This window comes from Aplidium turbinatum, chromosome 5 (genome assembly GCF_918807975.1).
Source record: "Aplidium turbinatum chromosome 5, kaAplTurb1.1, whole genome shotgun sequence".
Taxonomy (NCBI): Eukaryota; Metazoa; Chordata; class Ascidiacea; order Aplousobranchia; family Polyclinidae; genus Aplidium; species Aplidium turbinatum.
The window spans coordinates 1,148,903-1,168,408 of NC_137476.1; the positions used below are offsets into that span (position 1 = coordinate 1,148,903).

A 19,506-nucleotide genomic window follows, 5' to 3' on the forward strand; every position below is an offset into this window, starting at 1 on the left:
ATCTTAACATTACGCACAGGAACTCTGGCACCAGCCTCATCTTTACCGACCAAATCCAGAGAATCACGTGACGTCACATAAAAATCATGCAGAAGAAAATAGTGTTTCCTATCGTTGGTAGGTCCACACTTACGACAGTTATTTGCATGATTACAGTCTCTAACCATATGCTGGCGCAAACAATTCAAGCATTTGCCAGCTTTCACAATGACATCTCTCCGATCTTTAGGTGTCAAGCGCAAAAATTCTTTACAATTAGACAAAAAATGATATTCAACTTGACCACGTGACGAACAACAAAAACATGCCGGTATGTCACTACGTCTGGCCACACCGCCGCGCGGTGCGCCAACAGCAGTCGAGTACTGCGAACTCCCTGAAATCACATTATCATGGGGTTTTACCGACGTCTGCCTAACCGGACATGAAGGCAATTTTCCTTTGCCAAACTTTTTAAAATGCTGCGACTCACCAGAATCGCCCATTAGCATAATGCTAAAATCAGTCGACTTGCGCGTTTCCTCCCGTACTACAAAATCAAACAAACTCTGAAAAGTAGGTTCCTCAGTGCTACCATACAGATCACCTAAAAAGTCAAGATAACGCTGCTTAGCGTCAAACGGGAGTCGCCTAGCCAAATCCAAAACAAAACGTCCTTCTAATTTATCACGCTGACCATAAGCTTTCGCGTAAAGCAAACACTGCGACAATTCATCTTTAAACTCTTTCAAATCGCTGGAAGAGATAGAAGTCAATTTGCTACCATAGCGATACTTTCTAATTTCTGGTTCTGCGAAAAGACCTCCACGAACCCCAAAACGTTGGGACAAGCGAGCTAACGACATTTCTATCCTGTCTTCTTCTGACAAGCCAGGAGTGTCAGAAACCAAATTAGCAATCGTTTGTGCAGCTGTTCTAACACAAGCTGCTTGCAACAAAGTCAAACGAGTTCCCTTAAAGGGCGAAGCTGCCATCAAGGCCATAACACGATTTTTAAAGAAGACAAATGGCATATTATTACCATCGTAACCAATCAAGGCCGCCTTATCGAAGAACGTCCTACTATTTTGGTATTCAAAAAAGCAATCCTGCTGTTGAGAACTCGATTTAGCGGGAGAAGACAAGCTATATCCCTTAATGGGCTGAGTGGGCTCAGTCACATGCACAGCCCGATCACGATCCTCACATACGTTAAAATCAGGAGACACGATACGCCTCTCACAACCACCCAAAATACGTGTAGCTGGGCGATCAAAAACTAGCGGCGCTGAAAACTGTGAAGGGGGCAAAGCATTACTGCTAATGGCGGCCCCGTGACCTGTACGCTCTGGGGGAGGAGTTCGGTTGTAATTTGCAGACCTTGGCTCTACAGCCTTCGGAAGATCCTTAGCCGCGGCCCCGAGACCTCCTGAAACAGCTGGAAAACATGTGGATTGTACAGGTCCACTTACGGATTGAACAGGCGTGTGGAAAAGGTTAGGTAAATTAAACTGTGATTGATGTTCACTTCTGGAATGCCTAGAAGAGCCCTTCCTAGAGCTACGCCGGGAGCCCAACTCAGAACGATATTCAGCTAAAACTACCTCTTTACGTTGTTCGGCCCTCAACTGAGCGTCTTTGAGTGCGAACTCAGCAGCTCTAGCTTCGGCTCTCGCGGCGGCCTCAGCAGCTCTCGCTTCGGCCTCAGCAGCTCTCGCGTCGGCCTCAGCTCTCGCGGCAGCCTCAGCTCGTATGGCCTCAGCTCGTATGGCCTCAGCTCTTGCGGTAGCCTCTGCTCGTGCGGCAGCCTCAGCTCGTATGGCTTCAGCTCTTGCGATGGCCTCAGCAGCTCTTGCTTCGGCCTCAGCTTGGATCTGGAGCTCCTCTCGTCTTAACTGTAGGTTAATTTGTGCAACTATCCGTGACGAGCTCTCAGACATCCTAGTGCTTACATTTGAGGCGCTATCCTCAGGATGTATGTCAGCATCCAACCTATCTGACAACTCACTTTCTTTTTGTTCGAAGTTATTTTTTAACGAGTTAAATTCGGGATCTACCCTATCACGAAGTTCTGCCAAGATTGCAGAGTTAACAATTTTACTCAAAAGAGCATGGAAATGCCGTAATTCCTCTTCTAAAGTAGATAACTTAGATCTAAAAATTAACAGTTCCTGCTTATCACTCAAAGAACCTAGGGCCACAGAAAGTTTCCCAATTTGAGTCAAAATATCCCGTCTAAGATGCCGGGCCTCTCGAACTGACTTAGCCTCATCGTTAATGGGTCCCTCCCCAGAATGGCCTGCCCGACCGCAAAGAACATCATCAGGCTTAAACTCAGTCGAGTCGACGGCGGTCGAGTCCCTGTCGCCACCGAGTGTAGACATATTAAATGTTAGGGCTAAATTTAACAATTAAAAAATTAAGTTACACAAACACACAAATTACAGTAGTTATAAAAAACTTAACTGCAAAGACCGTAAAAAATACAAAAAAGAATTTAAATGCACGATACCGTAGCTGTACGAGTATGTGAAGTCCAAACGTCCACAAACTTGCTTGGATTCTTCCACTTGAATCTTCAAGCACAGATGGATTGCCTTTAATCTTCTTTCTTGCCAATGAATGTCAAAGTTATTTTTTCTTCTGTACCAAACTGAGAAGAAATGTCTTTACTTTTTAGCTTAAAGTTCTTCAGTTGCCTACCGAGAAGAAATGTCTTTAATTTTCTTTGCTTCTTTAGACTACCAACCAATAAGATCTTCTTTTATTATTTCTTTGCTTTTGTAGCCTACCAACCAACAACTTCGTCTTTTATTTTTTTATGTGCTTCAAATGCTTCTTGGCCTACCAGCTAACAAAAACGTCTTTTATTTTTTTATGCTTCTAGTGCTTCTTGGCCTACCAACTGACAAGAACTCGTCTTTTATTTTTTTATGGTCACAGCGGTAAACCATAATTTCTTCGTGGGAAAATTGTAACTTAAAGTTCCCGGATCCTTTCGTCTGCATATAATGACCGAAGAAACACACACTTGAACTTCTTTTCAAACAGTGTATTTCTGTAAAAATTAGCCCACGGCTACCAAAAAACGAGGGGGTGCAACGCGTACACCACTTAAACTGTCACTACACAACAGATTACTTGGATAAAAGACGGAACTTTTGTCCAGCTAGCAAGCACTAAGCCAACAGTTAAATGTGCGGCCAACTTTCAAACAATCATTTTACGAATGACCAGAATAGATAGCAATATCTCAAATTCACGTATGCAGTAACTGTGACGCAATAAATGAAAGACAATTATGAAGTCATTCCAACAGGTGTTTAAGCTGATGTAATATTTCCTGTTTAAACAGGCCCAAACAGGTCCAAACAGGTCTTATGAACGATGGTGCAATTTTGGCACATGCTTTAGGAATTTCCATGACGTAATATTCAGTAGACTTGAACGGTTTTTATATGACGTTTGATTTGGTGAAAATTGTCGGGAACAATGGCGTCTTTAGGAGGTGATACAAGAACCTCAAAGCTCTAAGCAAATAGGCTACCCTAATTTTCATTAATTCCTGTTCTCCATCGGAGCAAGCTGATAAACATTAATATTTGGTCTGGCAACATTATTTTTAATTTTGGTCATACCCTGAAACATGCTTGTGAGAATCGAAAAACGTAGGCCTATCTATCGGTAGCAGAAAACCAAAAAATAGCTCACTACTGCCCGCTTGTGGTTGTTTCATGGTTCACTTGTTCGCCTACTCGATGTTGATAAGTGTCAGCTCGAATATAAACGTTCATAAAGCTTTAGTAGAGTGTTCGCTTTATTAAACCATCGACAGACAGTCTGTTTATGTAAATATTCTAATGATGAATAGCCTATAGGCTACTTTTTAAAAATAAAAAAAACATGGGTTACTCAATAGCCTACCGCAATGATGAAACCTGTATTCTTGCTCAGTGGCGTAGCCGAGAATTTTGAAAAATTACTTTGAATTTGGTACATTCTGAGAGCATTTTCAAAAAAATGTGGATATGAATATTCCTCTAAATCAGAGGTGACGAACCTTTTTGCGGTCGCGGGCCACTTTGTCAATTACACATGAGTTCTCGGACCACACAACTTTTTAATCGTAACCTAGCCTACTATGAAATCTTTTAGAAGCGATTCAAGATATTATTCATGAAAAGTAGCCTAACAAACTTCATAGATTGGAAAACACCCCCCCCCCCCTCCCCCCCGTTGGCTACGCCAGTGCTACTCAAACGCCGGTACGCGTACCGGTGCCGGCACGCGAGCACTTGGCTGCTGGTACGCGGTCAGTTAGGAGAAATTGTAAATTGAGTAATTTGTTTTATATTGATCAGAACGTCTATATAATAATTTTTAGGCAACAATAATGTTCAATCTGCTTTCAAAGCTATAGACTGTTTGGTGGCCCGCTACTACGACGACTTCCAGTTACATCACAAAGAAATGTTATTTCGTAATTGTTATCCATTATTTCAACAAAGTATCGCAATGTTCGATGCGAGATGATCATCTTTTTTGTGTGTTTGTGCTGTGTCCACGTGCTTGACTATACCTGCAGCGTCCAGTAACGAGTAGAGAAGTGATAGGCTCAATCGATCGGCCACACTCTGACTACAAAATATCAGATGATTGTAGTGAGTTGAGCATGTTTTTACATAGATTTGTTGAAGCTATAAACCTTGTTCTTTTTTAGAAAGTGAGTTAGCTGTTAGCCCATATTAGCCTATAGAAAGTATAGTTTCAGCTTTGCATTTGCACCAACTGTAAACGTAGAAGAGTTAAATATAAGTGTCGATTTAAAAGATAAATTATTGGATCTATCTGCTGATAAAGGTTTGCGAAAATCTTTTGAGTCAAACTACCTTGCAAGCTTCTGGGTCAAAATAAAAGCAGAATATCCGAGACTGTGTACCATGGCTATTAAAGCACTGCTTCCATTTCCTTTTACATATCTATGTGAAGCCGGCTTTTCTACCATGAGCTGTTTAAAGGGAAAACACAGAAACGCGTTGGATATCCATGCTCCTCTTCGAGTAGCATTGTCTTCCATTGAACCGCAATTGGATAAGCTGGTTGCAAATAAGCAAGCGCACACTTCGCATCAAAATTCGAAAGACCATTACGTGTTTTTTACTTGTTTTTTTTTGTGTATTTGTTACAAAAGTAATAATGACTTTGCTCTTGTCTTTTTTTCGAAAATTGACCGGGACGCCAAGTGATGGAAGGTGCTCAGCCGGTACACGTCATAAAAAAGTTTGAGTAGCACTGGGCTACGCCATTGTTCTTGCTTATCGTCAACTTAACTGACGTTGTACATCTTTATCAACTTCATCAATTTCTAACCTGCATGACATTTTCCCCAATAAAATCTGTTCACTCTGGTGAGTCGAATAGCCTATAAACAGCACATGAGATGTTTTCATAAAAAAAGTGATCACAGTGACTTGAAGACTTCTTTCACTTGCACAGAATAATATAGCCTACCAATACAAAAGTGTGTGAAACATACATAGAGAAACTGTTCAAATTATTAGGCTACAGCGGCCTACCTACAATCGATTATTGACTCCAGTGGCTTTTACTCTAAAAAGCAGCAAAATATTTTCCAGAAAAAAGCAATTCATTGCTCAAAATCGGACTAACGTCTTCGAACGTTAAAACTCTGTAAAATCAATTTAATTGACAGGTTATTTTCATTCAATATTGGAACTGGTAAATTCAATCCACAACACTTTTCATTAGGCTGTCATTCATTATTACATGTGTGCTCTCTCTGTTTTTGTTTTATTTTTTGCTATTTGTTTTTTGGGCTTTGTGGCCGTGCTAACTACTGATATATAGCCTACTACATAATTTTTCATTCAGGCACGTTTTAAACCTTTCAAGGTTTTGCCACCTTTTCCCGTTCGTTAACGTGCTGGTAGGTCTACATCGATTTTTGTAGTTAGTATCTTTTTCGTCCCGGACGCGTTAATGACGAAAAATAAAATGATTGATTGATTGCTCACTGCTCAGGATGCTGACAAATAGCCTACGTCAGCAAAAACTAAAAATACGAATAGGCTACGACATCGGTTTATGGGCGCAGCCTACCATCTTGATAAAGCAAGTTATTCATGTAAATATCCCAAAATATCGCAAACTATTGTAATTCTAGGGTTAAGTTTTAATCTGTGACATATGTAAGTGTAACCTTCAACCGAGAAGTTAGCCATGGTACCACAATGAAAGTATTCAGATGAAATCAATAAACTGAGCGTTTGATGGCGTAAGAGCGCTATTGACTACGCATTTAGGGTTACCTGTCACCGGCAATGTGTCATAAGTAGCCTAAGTTAATAATTTTCATTAAATATTTATAATTAATAAAACTTAATAAATTAATTAAATAATATCATATAGTTATAATTTCTAATTAATTTCATTTTGTTTGAAATCAAATCAAACACTTTATTTATGTAACAGAGATGAACATAGACTTGGGTTTGAATTTAAAACTTGACGGATTGGAGTCAGCGACACGATTTGAAGTCATGCTAATTTAAATAGGCTGATTAAGCTATGTACAATAGATTATTTTCAAACGACCTTCTGTTTACAAAATAGATTGTGAGTTTCTTGCTTTTATACTTGGGCCTCTGATGTTATTGCCTAATTTATTATCCGGATCTGGATTTTACAATGTTCATAATCTGGATTTGAACTTGGATTTTAAGTTAAAATCTGGAAATAGATTTAGACTTTAAATTCTTAAATTTGTACATTTATGTTATATAGTAGTGGTGTTATTTTGCAAAAGCGGCCAGCCTACTTCTTTATACGAAAGGCGATGACTTTCATTCATTAGAAGGGAAGAGGAATGCAGTGGCGCTAGGGAATGTGCCGGAATGTGCCGCCCCTTCAAGAAAAAGCATGTGAAAATGAAATGCATTTTTTTATCAGATTATAATCAATATCAAAAATTGTAGTCTGAAAGTGCCGCTCCCAAACGTGAGGCCCGGGGCGGTCCGCCCCCCTCCCCCCCCCTAGCTATGCCACTAGAGGAATGACCTTGAGTAGGCGAATGTAGCGAAAGGTGCATCTTTCCACTTAAAATTTAGGATATTTAAACTTTGTTTACAAATTATTAGACTAAATTACACAAAATAAAAATAACCTACTACACAAAAGTGAAAAGGCTTGCTTTGTAAAGTAATTATTAAAAAAAGGGGCGATTACTTTAACTTGTATCAACGTAAAGTAAAGTATCAACGTTGTGAAGTAGGTCTGCCCATTTAAAAACTACTGCAATCTTTTGTTTGTTACAATGTAGTTTTGTAGCCTATTGTTTTTAGCTTTCCCTGTGTAGCAGACGGAGACATAGAGTAGAAGCTTAATCCAATGTAATTACGTGCTGTATGTTCATGCCAAAAAACAATTAAGTATAAATAGCAATTAGCGTAAGTAAACTGAAACAACGCAGACCCTTACATAACAATTATGACGGTGATTGCGTCATAATCGGTTATAAACACAATAATTTAACAACAAACTAATCATTCCGTAGTAATTGCCTTTTCGATAATAAACATAATGTTGTCTTTTTGATGATCTGTTAAACACCAAGTGAGCAGCCATTCAAACGATTTGCTTGGAAGAATGTTATTCAAATCTATCATCTGGGTAAACACTGAATTTCGTTTGTATCTTTTAGTCGATGATGAGCAAAATGGTTGGGACGCCTGGTTGCTCTCATCAAAAATAAAGGGCCCAAAAATGTAGATACTAATGTAGATACTAAACGCATGTTCAGAAAATGTTTCGAAAACTATACTATCTTCATCTTCAGCGCTATAAATGTTTACGATATTACGTTTGCAAATAAAACAACTTTGTTTAAATTGATCTCGCAATAACAATATTAAAAATATAAATGTTTCCTTCTATTTGAATAAGACCTTCTGATGATCCGTTAGGTGAAACAATTTGTAAATGTTTCCTTCGATAGGTCAAGCCAGACGTGGTTTGAAATGACAAATTACTGAGGCGGAAAATGCAAATTAAAAGCTTTTAGCTTTAAACACAACACTTAGCCTAACACTTAGCTTAACACTTAGCCTACTGGGTACTAAACTTACCAAACACTTGTCGATCAAGAACTGAGTTGTTGTTTTTTTTTCTGATGCTCCTGAAAACGACGTTTCTAGGTGAAGTGGGGTGTTACAAACGAATTATAAAATTCAGGTGGGGTGTAACATAAACCCAACAGCTCACTTTGAACATTTAAAGTCAGAATACCATCAACCGCAGCCCACCTGTCAATCCGGATCACAAAATGAAACGTGTGTCCTCATTGCAAGCAAGCAGCAGCTAGAACGGAAAGAGGTTCCAAAATTACCGACAAAATAATGAGAAACAAAACGACGTTTAACGTTTCAATCAGCGGTGGCGCATTAACCCAACAGATGTGATCGAACCTAAACCTCGTAGAAGTAGCTCGATAACAAATGATTCTTCTTAGAGAAAATGGAAGAGCGCGGCTGATGGCTACCACTTTGTTGCCAATTGTGTCGACAGCGGCACGATGTGACGTGAAAATGACCACAAATGACATCATTCGTTACACTTCCATTTCTATTTCGTTATAGAAAACACGTTGTAGATCTTTAAAAAACAAAAGCATTTCAAAATGTGAGTTGTTGATCCGTCCCTGCTTTTGCTTCAGCACGTCTTTTCCAACGTAGAAAAGTCTCTCCATCGCAGCACAGGAAGGAATGGGGATGTTGTATTTAATGAAGAGACGTTTTATATCAGCACTGGACTTGCTTCCATTGATAAAAATCCCTCTACAATTGACATTTTTTCCGTACCAACGTTTCATACGATGGCACCGGCACACCAAAACATTCATTTTCGGAGTCGTGACTGATGTTGGTGTCACTCTTGTCGGTATCAACGTGGCTTGATGTTTCCTGCAATAGTCGAATTGCACTTTTAGTTGTTAGGTTTGGGTGTGCTCCCCGACGTTTGTCAATAAATGTCTGGTTGACATGTCTGGTTTGCGTCACGCAAACAACTAAATTTATATAAAACATTTGAAGAAAGAGCAAAGGGGGTAGGCGACTTCAGTTGAAAATATTGGTGCACTTTAAATGTTTTATACCTGTGACATTCATCGTGTGTAGCCTATATCAAAAATAAGTAATAATAAGGTTATAGGTAATAATAGGTAATAAGTAATAATAAGTTAATAGGTAATGATAGTAATAGGTAATAATAGGTAATAGGTAATAATAAGGTAATTACTAAAAATTTCCCAAGACTCGGTATAAAACTAACGTACCTTAGGTTCGAGGGAAAACTATGAAGCTGAAAACTCTGTTTAGTAAGCAAATAACAACACGTAGGCTAATGAAAATGCAAATTCAACAGCAAAAAGAAATAAAAATGAATGAAATTTGTACAGAAACGAATTTGTGGCTAATAAAACTTTCTGTTTGAGGATCAATATTCTAACAACTTTGTCTTCTTTCAGTTGTACGACGTTGGAATTGTCATTACTAATGCATAAAAGTCTACATGAACTGTTTTGTCAATGCTTAAGTGCAGCGTTCAGGTGGGGTAGCCTATACATAGTCTTTTTTCCATGCATGGCACAGTATACAAGTGTTATTATTATTAAATGAATAGTAGTTTATAAAAATCTTATACAATAATGTTTTTAATTTACTCAGATTTCATATTAAAAGTTAAATAACCATAACCTGTAACTTTATATTTTAAAAAATTAAAATATTCCTATTTAACGAAACATTGAAATAAAGTTCTGAAACAAAATTTGTCAAATACTCAAGGTATCAGACTAGTACTTAGTCAGACTGAACTCAACACACCCCATTGGGAGACATACGTCATACTGTACAGGTATGACATCAACAATTCAAAATTTACGATTTACAGTTTCTCATTTATGACATCACAATTCCGCTTGAATCGTAATTTATACATTCTAACAATTGTTCCGATAGTTATTAATGTCTGTGAAGTTATAATTAACTTTGATTGACCTTAAATAACAATCACCTTTCAGTGTCTAATTGCGTGAAAGTGAGGTAAAATATATAAGCAGCTCATACGTTTACACACTGCCCTTGTATATAATTCACTGTAGACGATAGTGTGGTAGATTATTTGTCTTGTACTAGGCACAGAACATTGGAAATGTTAAAAATTATTGCATTGTTAGTTTTGCATGGAAGCCAAGTTATTTCAATGACAATTCAAGGTGAGTGTCTGTCAATTGCAATTGAATCTCTCATAGTTCAGAATGAATTGTATTCATGATAAGAAGTATGTTGAATGAAAGAAGTAGGCTACGATGCAAAACAAGAGTGGAGTTTATTTATTTTTTGACTGGACCGACTGAAGTAAAACTTATCGAATAAACAGAAGAGCAAGTTTTCAAAGTTATTGCCTTCCTCATATACAGTACTTCAGGAAAGCAATTTTTTTCAAGAACACTGATAGCTGTGTTGTAGCTTTCGTGCAGTATTGTATTGAAAGTAATAGGTAAAGGGAATTTATAGAAACTTTCCTAATTTTAGTATAATCATGTGTTTAGTAAGAGGCCATTTTTTTTATAAATTTAATGATCTAAAATTGTTAAACTTTTATCAAGTTCTTTCCTCTCTTTGGTGGTTGGAGGTAATAAACCGCCGAAATTTTCTCCTGTGAGATTTTTCTGTAGAATTATTGCAGTCAAATCTTATTCAGTCTTTAATTCATTAGTCGAAATTCTGGGTGGTTTACTACAAATCGTTTATATAATCCTGTAATATAATTTGAACTTTCAGGCGCTGATTGCCGTCCTCGAGATATTGATAAAGGAAAATATTTCCCTCCATTGGATACTTTTCAAGATGGTCAAATCATCAAATATTATTGTGAGGACGGTTACCAGCTTACTGGGGACCCGGTTGGCAAATGCAGCTCAGGAAGATGGTCTGGACCTCCTCCGTCTTGCGAAAGTAAAATTTTGAAAATCGCATATTACATACAACTACAGTAGGTATATTCAGTTGCCAACTCCACTTGAAGTAGATTGCGCATCAACATGAGTCATCTGCCTCCGTGCGTCGTGGTTTTGAACTAGCTCGCCCAGTATCGCCAAATTGAGTTTGCTCCATGTCTGGGTGTTGTCATGTTATACCTTGGTGGTCGGCCTCGTTTCTTCTTTCCGATTGACCTGACAACCAAATAATCACATATTTGATTCAGTTTTAGATTAGCTTTGTTTTTTTGTTTTTTTTTGTTTTTTTTTTTCATCTTTATCCTGCATTGCGGGAAAGCGGACTTGAGCGCTATGCATCGGTGTACGCCTTCCGACATACACCTGACCCACGCTGCAGCCGACTGCAATGTCTGTTTCCGGTTGTCTACTCTGCTTATGACTTAAATTTGGTACTACCCATTACTCGAAATCGATCACTGGGTAGAGGCAATTATCGTAAAGTTTCTTGCCCAGAGAAACAACAGCAAGTGCGGGTGGCTGGAGTCGAACATGCAGGCTCTCGACTGCGAGCCCAAATCGCTAACCACTCGGCCACTGCTGCCGACAGCAGTTATTTCAATACAATTATCTCATGTGTCTAATAGTAATAATTATAAAACTGTTTGAAACAAAACGATTTCGAAGTTAACAAATCTGTGTAGAGCAATCTTAGAAAGTGAAGCTAAGATAAAACTGTTGAAGAAACAAATGGACTTTGATCAGTATGTCAATAGTTTGCAAGATGCACATTGCATTTATCACTTACATCTCTGTAGAAAGCTGAGACATTCAGATCAGCTACAAACAATGTTTTGACGTTACTTTGCAGTTGTTCGTTGTACTCGCCCGATGACACCTCGCGATGGATTCATCGTTGAAAAGAAACTCTTCTTCAGCGAGAAAGAACAAATTGAGTTTAAATGCCATCCTGGGTTTAAAATGTCGGGGCAAGCACACGTGACTTGTTTGAGAACCAACCGATGGTCACATGGGACACCCATGTGCTTAGGTATAGCTTATAGTCAAACAATAATTCTGCATAATGCGTAACTGGGTAATGCGTAACTGCGTAACTGGTAATGCGTAACAATAATTCTGGGTAGTGGGTAATGGGTAATGGGTAACAATAATTCTGGTTTATGCGTTATGTACATATGTCTATAAGTAAAATCTGTATGTGTGATTAACACAACCGGTGTACTTACATGTTCACTTCTATACTATATCAGCAGTTTTTGGTTTTAATTGGTAGATTCCAAAATTGTTAACAACTGTACATTGAATGGTTGTAAAAAACTTGTTTTTGATCAGTTCTTTTGAAATGGAACACATTGTGACAAACAACAAAGCATAATATGCCGTCATTATACTGTACATTGTTGTTGATACCAAAGTGAGCATCCTCTACATTTCTGCTACTAGTCAATAAAAAGTAAAACGTTACCGCTACTCGGACAAAAAGTAGCGCGCGCTACTGCTGCTTCTACGCGCCACTTCGGATTTAAAAAAAAATCTATTCGAGTAATTTGTGAAGTCCAAATGACCTTGAGTATGATATCACCTTTCCCTACCACATTTGTTTACACTACCATTTCAAAGTCATCAAGGAAAACAAGTTCTTGATGAAATTCTATTCTTATGCTCGAGTGTTTCCATCAATAATGTTTAAAAACGATTAATTTTTCTACTTCAAATTGGAAAGTAGCGAGTAGCGGGAGTAGGCTACGACAGAAGCAAATGTAGCGCCTCTGTGTTACCTCTGACTGTTATAATAAAAACAATAAAAACTATTAATACTACAAAAAGTGCTCAATGCTAAGCAAAAAAGCAAAGCAGAGCGAATTAAATCAAATATAGTTATTACTATCTGAAACCTTAACAGCCTGTTTCACCTTTAACGGATCATCAAAAGGGTCTTAATCAAATAGAATCATTTTAGATTGATCCGTTAAAGGTGAAACAGGCTGTTAAGGTTTCAGATAGTAATAACTATATTTGACTGTTATAATATATATACAGTATAGTATACACATTGCAACATGTTGTCACAACGTCAGGTGTTGTTCATCAGAACGATTACTGCCACACCCTACACAGCCACTTTCTCTGGTTCAGAGCTTTAGCAGATCGGATGCCGATCTGATCCAGACCTTTACCAGAGCTTTTTTTTTTTTTAGACCAAATAAAATGGCTTTCTGGGACTCTTCTGTTTTCTTATCACAGCATTACTGTAGGCTACTTGCATTTCACTTAGCCTATCCATTGAACTTCTTTCTTAATGTTATCTTGCAAATTAATTTTGTTTATGCTTGCAAATGAGGTCTGTATTGATGCTGTATAATCAATACTTGCAATACCTGTTATCTCGACACCTATCGACACCTATTTCTGAAGCTTAAACAACTTTTATAAACAAAGAAAGTTTAGGAGCAAAATTCTGATTGAAACGCATCGGCAATCTATTCTAATCAAAGAATCTGGAGTAGAAAATGTAGATACCAAACTCATGTTCAGCAAAAGTTCCGAAAATTAAACTAGTTTCATCTTTTATTCAAAGCACTAGAGATGAAATAATCTAGTTTTCGAAAAATTTGCTGAACATCAGTTTCGTAGCTACATTTACAGGTTTTTATTTTTTGTTGAAAAAAAAATTTGTTCAGGGTTTGGATGTTTTCCTCCGAGAAACTTTAGCAATGGAGCTTACGAACCAATCAAAGACTTGTATTCTCCTAGAGATAGACTCTGGTTTGAATGTGATCCTAACTATTCACTCCATGGTGACAAAGACATCACGTGTTTGAGGAACGGAGAATGGTCCAGCAATTTCCCGTTATGCAATGGTGAGGTCATGGCTGATGTTAGTGTTGCCAAGTCACAGTTTCAATCACAGAATCAGAAACCGATCAGTGTTAAATCGACAAAACTTCAGCAAATTACTACTGATAGTAGTTTATGTAATCTGACCGAAGTTTTTAAATTCTCTAACTAATAATATTTCTGAAATTACAGTATAATAATTGCATTGATTGCTTTATACTTACTGACATCTCGTTCGTCAGCTCTCCCAACATGTCATCCGCCAAAAGAAGATGGACAAGGACGATTCTTTCCTGCAAAGGACCGTTATCAACTTGGAGATGTAACTACTTTAATCTGTGATCCCCCTTTTCAAATGATGGGGCACAACAAAAGTCTGGTGTGCCTCCCAACAGGTCTTTGGTCCAACACAGAACCAACGTGCCGTGCCATCGGTGAGATATTTCTGACGTAACAAACAGTTGAAGAAAGTTAGTTTTTAGTAACTTTCAACCAAAATAGTAATTGTAAGAAACCGCGACTGCTTTTCAATAAATTAGTCAAATTGTAATGACGCAAGTAACATTATGTAGCTTTAACGTCAACCGGTAAATTTTTTTGCTATTTGGGTTAAAACATTTTACTGTGCTTGCTCTATTAGTATTAATCCAGTTTTAATCCGGTGATGTCCCCGTTACCGAGGGTGGCCGGATTCACCTCCAAGTGTCGCAATCGTCTTCACACCTTCACTTCTAATTTTTGTCAAAACATTTTCAGAACCTCTAAAATGCTACCCCCCAGTTCCTCCATTAAACGGGGTAATTACACCTGAAAAAGAGCGGTACGCTATTGGGGAAGAGGTCTGGTACAAGTGCGACCCAGGGTATCTGTCCCGGGGTGTGGCTGATATTGTTTGTACAGAAGAAGGTGAATGGTCTCACCCTGTGGTCAGGTGTGTCCCCCTTCCAAATGGAAGCTGCCACCAGCGTTGTGGAAAGTATAGCCCTGGCTATAAGTGTCAGTGCAACATATTCTGCAATTTCTTTAAGAACTGCTGTAACGATTTCCATGATCAATGTAAGTTGTTACTATTTCAAAGTTATGAAAGTATTAGAATTCATTTAAACTGAAGAGAATATTTAATTCATGTTTATTCCCGACAATGCATGTTTTATGATGTGAAAATACAAGAAATGCTCTTGAGCAACGCGCCACAATGATGGTTCTTCATTCAGCGGTATACCTAGTAGATGGAATAACTCACAGACAACAACACTCCAAAAATTTCACTCTATTAATCTCGATAACCGGCTTTGCTCTACTGGCTCAAAGCCTCCACAAGTATGAGAAACTGCCAGGAATAAGCTATCAGAAGCTTTGTCAGTCCAAAAATGACAGATTCGAAACCAACCAACAATATCATTGATAATTACGTCATACCTAATTTAAAAATTTCGCATATTGAGCGTCATCAAGCGCGTTTTACGAAATCATCATCATCGGTGGAATACAAGCATACCTCCTAAATGAAAAAAAGAGAGAATTTCGACACTTTAAACCCTGATTAACGTAAAGTCAATAGAGGACCCGCGTAAAGCAGATACAAAAGCATCTAATTTAGTGAAAAAAATTGAATGCAGTAATATTGACGACCTTTTAAAGTACATGTAGTTCAAACAGAAATAGAAAATGTTGGGTGGAAATTCAATGTTCATGACAAAGTCCAATTGATATTCATCTGTTGCAGATCGCGATTTCGGGTAATGAACCCTCTTCAGTACAACTTATTAGCTCATAGTATTAGTAAAATTTACAGCAGTTCACTTTAGAAAATGATTAAAAATGTTGTGTGGTTGCTAAGGAACAAATTAGTCTGCGAGATTAGTCTGCGAGCAGTAATAATGACAATTTCTATGCAAATTATGAAGGTTATTAGGTCAAACAACTGACAGTTGCAACAATAAAAAGCACGAAAATATTAAACATTCAAAAAGAAACACAATACCTCCTAAATGTTGAATTCTAGTTTTTACATTACACCATCTTTTCTGGAATCAAGGTTATTAAAGCCATAGTTGTCAAATTATTGACTGAACCCAATTACATTAAGAAGCAACTTTTATTTAACTTAAACTAAAATGAAGATTTCCTTTCAGGCACAAAGGTCCCTCCATGGTTCTTTTCCAGAAAGTTTAATAGATGAAGCCATTCCAGTTTGGGTGAAGAGGTGATTTTTTGAACCATAGGCAAATAAGTTATTTGTAACTTATAAGTTATTGTAGCCTACAAATAAGTTATTTGTGTAAGTTATTTGTCTATGGTACAAATAAGTTATTTGTCTATGAAGCCATTCCACTTCAAAAATTAAGTGAAGACGTTTAACAGATAGGAGGCGCCTGCGGCAAACAGCTGCTAAATGTCTTCACATAATTTTGCGTCCTTTATGTGTGTGTTTCCTTGCGCAATGAAACGTCATGTGATTTTGCCTCTCCTCTGCCTTGCCGTTTTATCTTCATGCGGTTCTTTTTTTGATTTCTGTGTATGTAGATCAGTTTTGTAATTTCAATTTATGTAGAACATCAGTAAGTTGGTTACTTGAAAAGGGCTAACATGAGTATGGCCGAAAACGTTTGTAATTTTTAGTTTATTTTCATGTTATGTGATTATGTTAAATGCCGTCTGGTTGTTAGATTTTATTTGTCTACGAAGCCATTCCACCTTAAAAAATATTATTTATACTTTGTTTTGTGCTATATTTTAACGTTGTTGCTTATTGTGATTTTCCTTGTTGTACTTTGCCACATGTGGTCACTTTACTTAATTCCATTTTTTGTTTGATACAATCCATAATAAACTTTACGGGATTTTTGCAACAAAAACTGTGTTCTTAAAAGATTATGTGAGCAGTGTGTTGACTGTTGGTCTCACACGTACAGCAAGTGACATTTGCTAATGGTTGCAGCGACATCTACAAATGACACGAAACTACTCTCTGCAAAAGTCCTTTGCTGTTGATCAATAAGTTAGTTTTAATTAAGTTCACATAGAAAGTGTGAATCTCATGTCATTGGGATCTCACTTTCCATTTTTTCATTGTTTCATCATCTCTTTTGCATTGCGCAATGCGCATTATTCTGCATCCTTTGAATTGCGCCATTGATTTGTAATAAAACACTATTTAACATCGATTTAACCGACATAATATTTGAAAAACTATCTAGTTACAGTAGTAGGTTAACAAGATGACCGAAAAAGGACATGACAGATTAAATGCAAAGAAACGGTCAGAAAAGTTTAAAATTTTATTTTAAAATGACAGAGAAGCTAGAAATAGCTTACTACATCATCGCTAATGTTTGTATAAGATCAGGTGTTTATTATAGGCTATATTAGATCAGGTGTTTATTTATCATCAAATTTTAATTTAATCACATCAACTAATCGCATTGTTTCTCAAGCCTAGTTTTGCAAGTTCAATGCTCAAAAAGGAAATATTTTTTAATCAAATTCAACTAGCCACTACATGTGATCTTGTGGTACCATTTGAAATAATTTGTAGCCTACGAGTGTGTAAAAACATCACTTATCTACAAGTTAGTTTATAAAGTTTAATATGAAACATTTCGCATAGCCTACCTTACTTAATATTTCAAACACGAGAAGTTTGCTTTAACTTTCAGCCCTTTAAGATCTGGATGACCATGAGCTGGCACAAACGTACGAAGTGTGTTTGACTACTCATTGCAATGATAAAGATTTCAAGGCAAATTGTATATTGCGCTTCATTTCTCGAAGAGTTCCAGCCAGAAAAATAATTTCTCTATCAAATTAAATCATAAAAACCGCATTAGCTGTTTTATTTATTTTTTATCCTACACTGATACTTTCCGAAACTCATAGCCTGGATTATGATTTTATGGCAGCAGACTCCTAAACGACTTCGTTACTGAATAAACTCAGAAAGGAAAATCAATGACGTACATTGCATGAGACAATATACAACTTATGATAGCAATTCCACAATAATTTGCCTGCTTTGAACTAATCTGATAACAAACACTTTAATAAGCCAACCCGAGTAACTGGACCACATTGATTTTCAATTATTAAGTTACCTTATTATAGTTATTTTATTATGGTTATTTACAAAGATAAATTTAGTTATGAATTACACTAAGGGGTTTCCGGCCAGTGACAAGCGATCTGATTAAGTGGCTCCTCCAATGAAGCGTGGTCCGGTTATGATGGGGTTGACTGTAAGTGATATTTTATCTATCAGCAGGTGCATCGTTTATCTGATATTTATCGAATGTTCAGTAAAACTAGAAATATACAAGTTGCTTGATTGCTTCTTGCTTCTCTGACGTTTTACGAAAGCAAGAGTTGCAATGATGTAATTACTTTTACATCAAAAATCACAAATAATATGTTACTTTCAATTTAATGTAATACATGGACGATTTGTCAAAATTGCTTAATAACTTAGAAATTGGCTGCAGTATTGGTAATTATTGTATAAATAATCTTATGTTCGCTGACGATCTTTGCTGTTTAGCTCCCAGCAGTATCAAAGGTCTGCAAAAACTCATTGACACATGTGATACATTTGCAACTACGCATAATATTGTGTTTAACTGTTCTAAGACTGTTCGATTGATGTTTTTGACTAAACAACTCAGGGGAAAACTCCAGCCTACAATCAGACTTGGCAAAGAAAGCGTATCTTTTGTAGAAAGAGTTAAATACCTTGGTGTTATTCTTACCAACAACTTGTGTGATAATGATGACATTGCAAGGCAAACCAGATCTTCATACTGCATAGCGAACATGCTCAGATATAAATTCAACAAATGTAGTGTTCTTGTAAAAAATGTGCTTCTTCGAATCTACTGTTCTGCATTTTATGCTTCTCCCCTTTGGTGTAATTATTCAATATCTGCTATTAATCGTCTGAAAGTTGCATATAACAACTCGTTCAGAATTCTGTTTAAATTGCCTAAAATTTGCAGCATTAGTCACATCCAAGTAAACCACAACGTGAACTCTTTTTATGCCCTGCTACGGAAGAGCATTGCTAGCTTTGTAAATCGGTGTTGCAGCTCTTCTAACTCCTATATCAAAGCGTTAATGACCTCTGAGTGTTTCGCTCGTTCAATGTATTTACAACATTATAACCGTACAATGCTTGTTGTTTGATTTTCAATTATTTTATTTGTATGTGTGTGCTGGCGTGTTTCTATGGACCTCTATCTTCTGGTCTGAACCAAATAAATAAATAAATAAATAAATTCTGAAGATATCTGGTTATTCTTTCTGTATGCATTAAGACAGTTCAATTTTTTAAAGGGTTTTGCTCTGTGGATGCGCATTGATATGGCACGGGAAACGTCAGTGAAGCAACTTGCATATTTATTCTTTTTGTAATTGCATTTTCTTAAAAACAAGGAAAATGTTTACTTTACACATATTCCTTATTCGATGAGCATTGCAACTGTTGTGAGAGCATTAAATATTCTCGATGAGTATCCAAACATTTCAACATACAATCTGGATACCAACAATTTTGATTTAGAGGCCTAACAATCATTTTTAAATCGTCTTTTAAACCATTTATATAGCAACTAAAATAACTTGCTGCTTCAAACCTTGCACAAGTTGAGAGGTTTTCTTATAAT

General features: G+C 37.0%; 1 protein-coding gene across 1 annotated transcript; it reads left to right on the forward strand.

The window, feature by feature from the left end:
• The first annotated feature begins 10,257 nt into the window (after positions 1–10,257).
• On the forward strand, positions 10,258–16,062 carry LOC145770166 (complement component receptor 1-like protein). The gene is made up of 8 exons (XM_082581750.1): positions 10,258–10,270; positions 10,839–11,012; positions 11,865–12,044; positions 13,696–13,875; positions 14,095–14,286; positions 14,609–14,783; positions 15,579–15,591; positions 15,988–16,062. Exons 1-8 carry the CDS (start codon positions 10,258–10,260, stop codon positions 16,060–16,062), a joined length of 1,002 nt encoding a protein of 333 aa, XP_082437876.1.
• Positions 16,063–19,506: the final 3,444 nt, after the last annotated feature.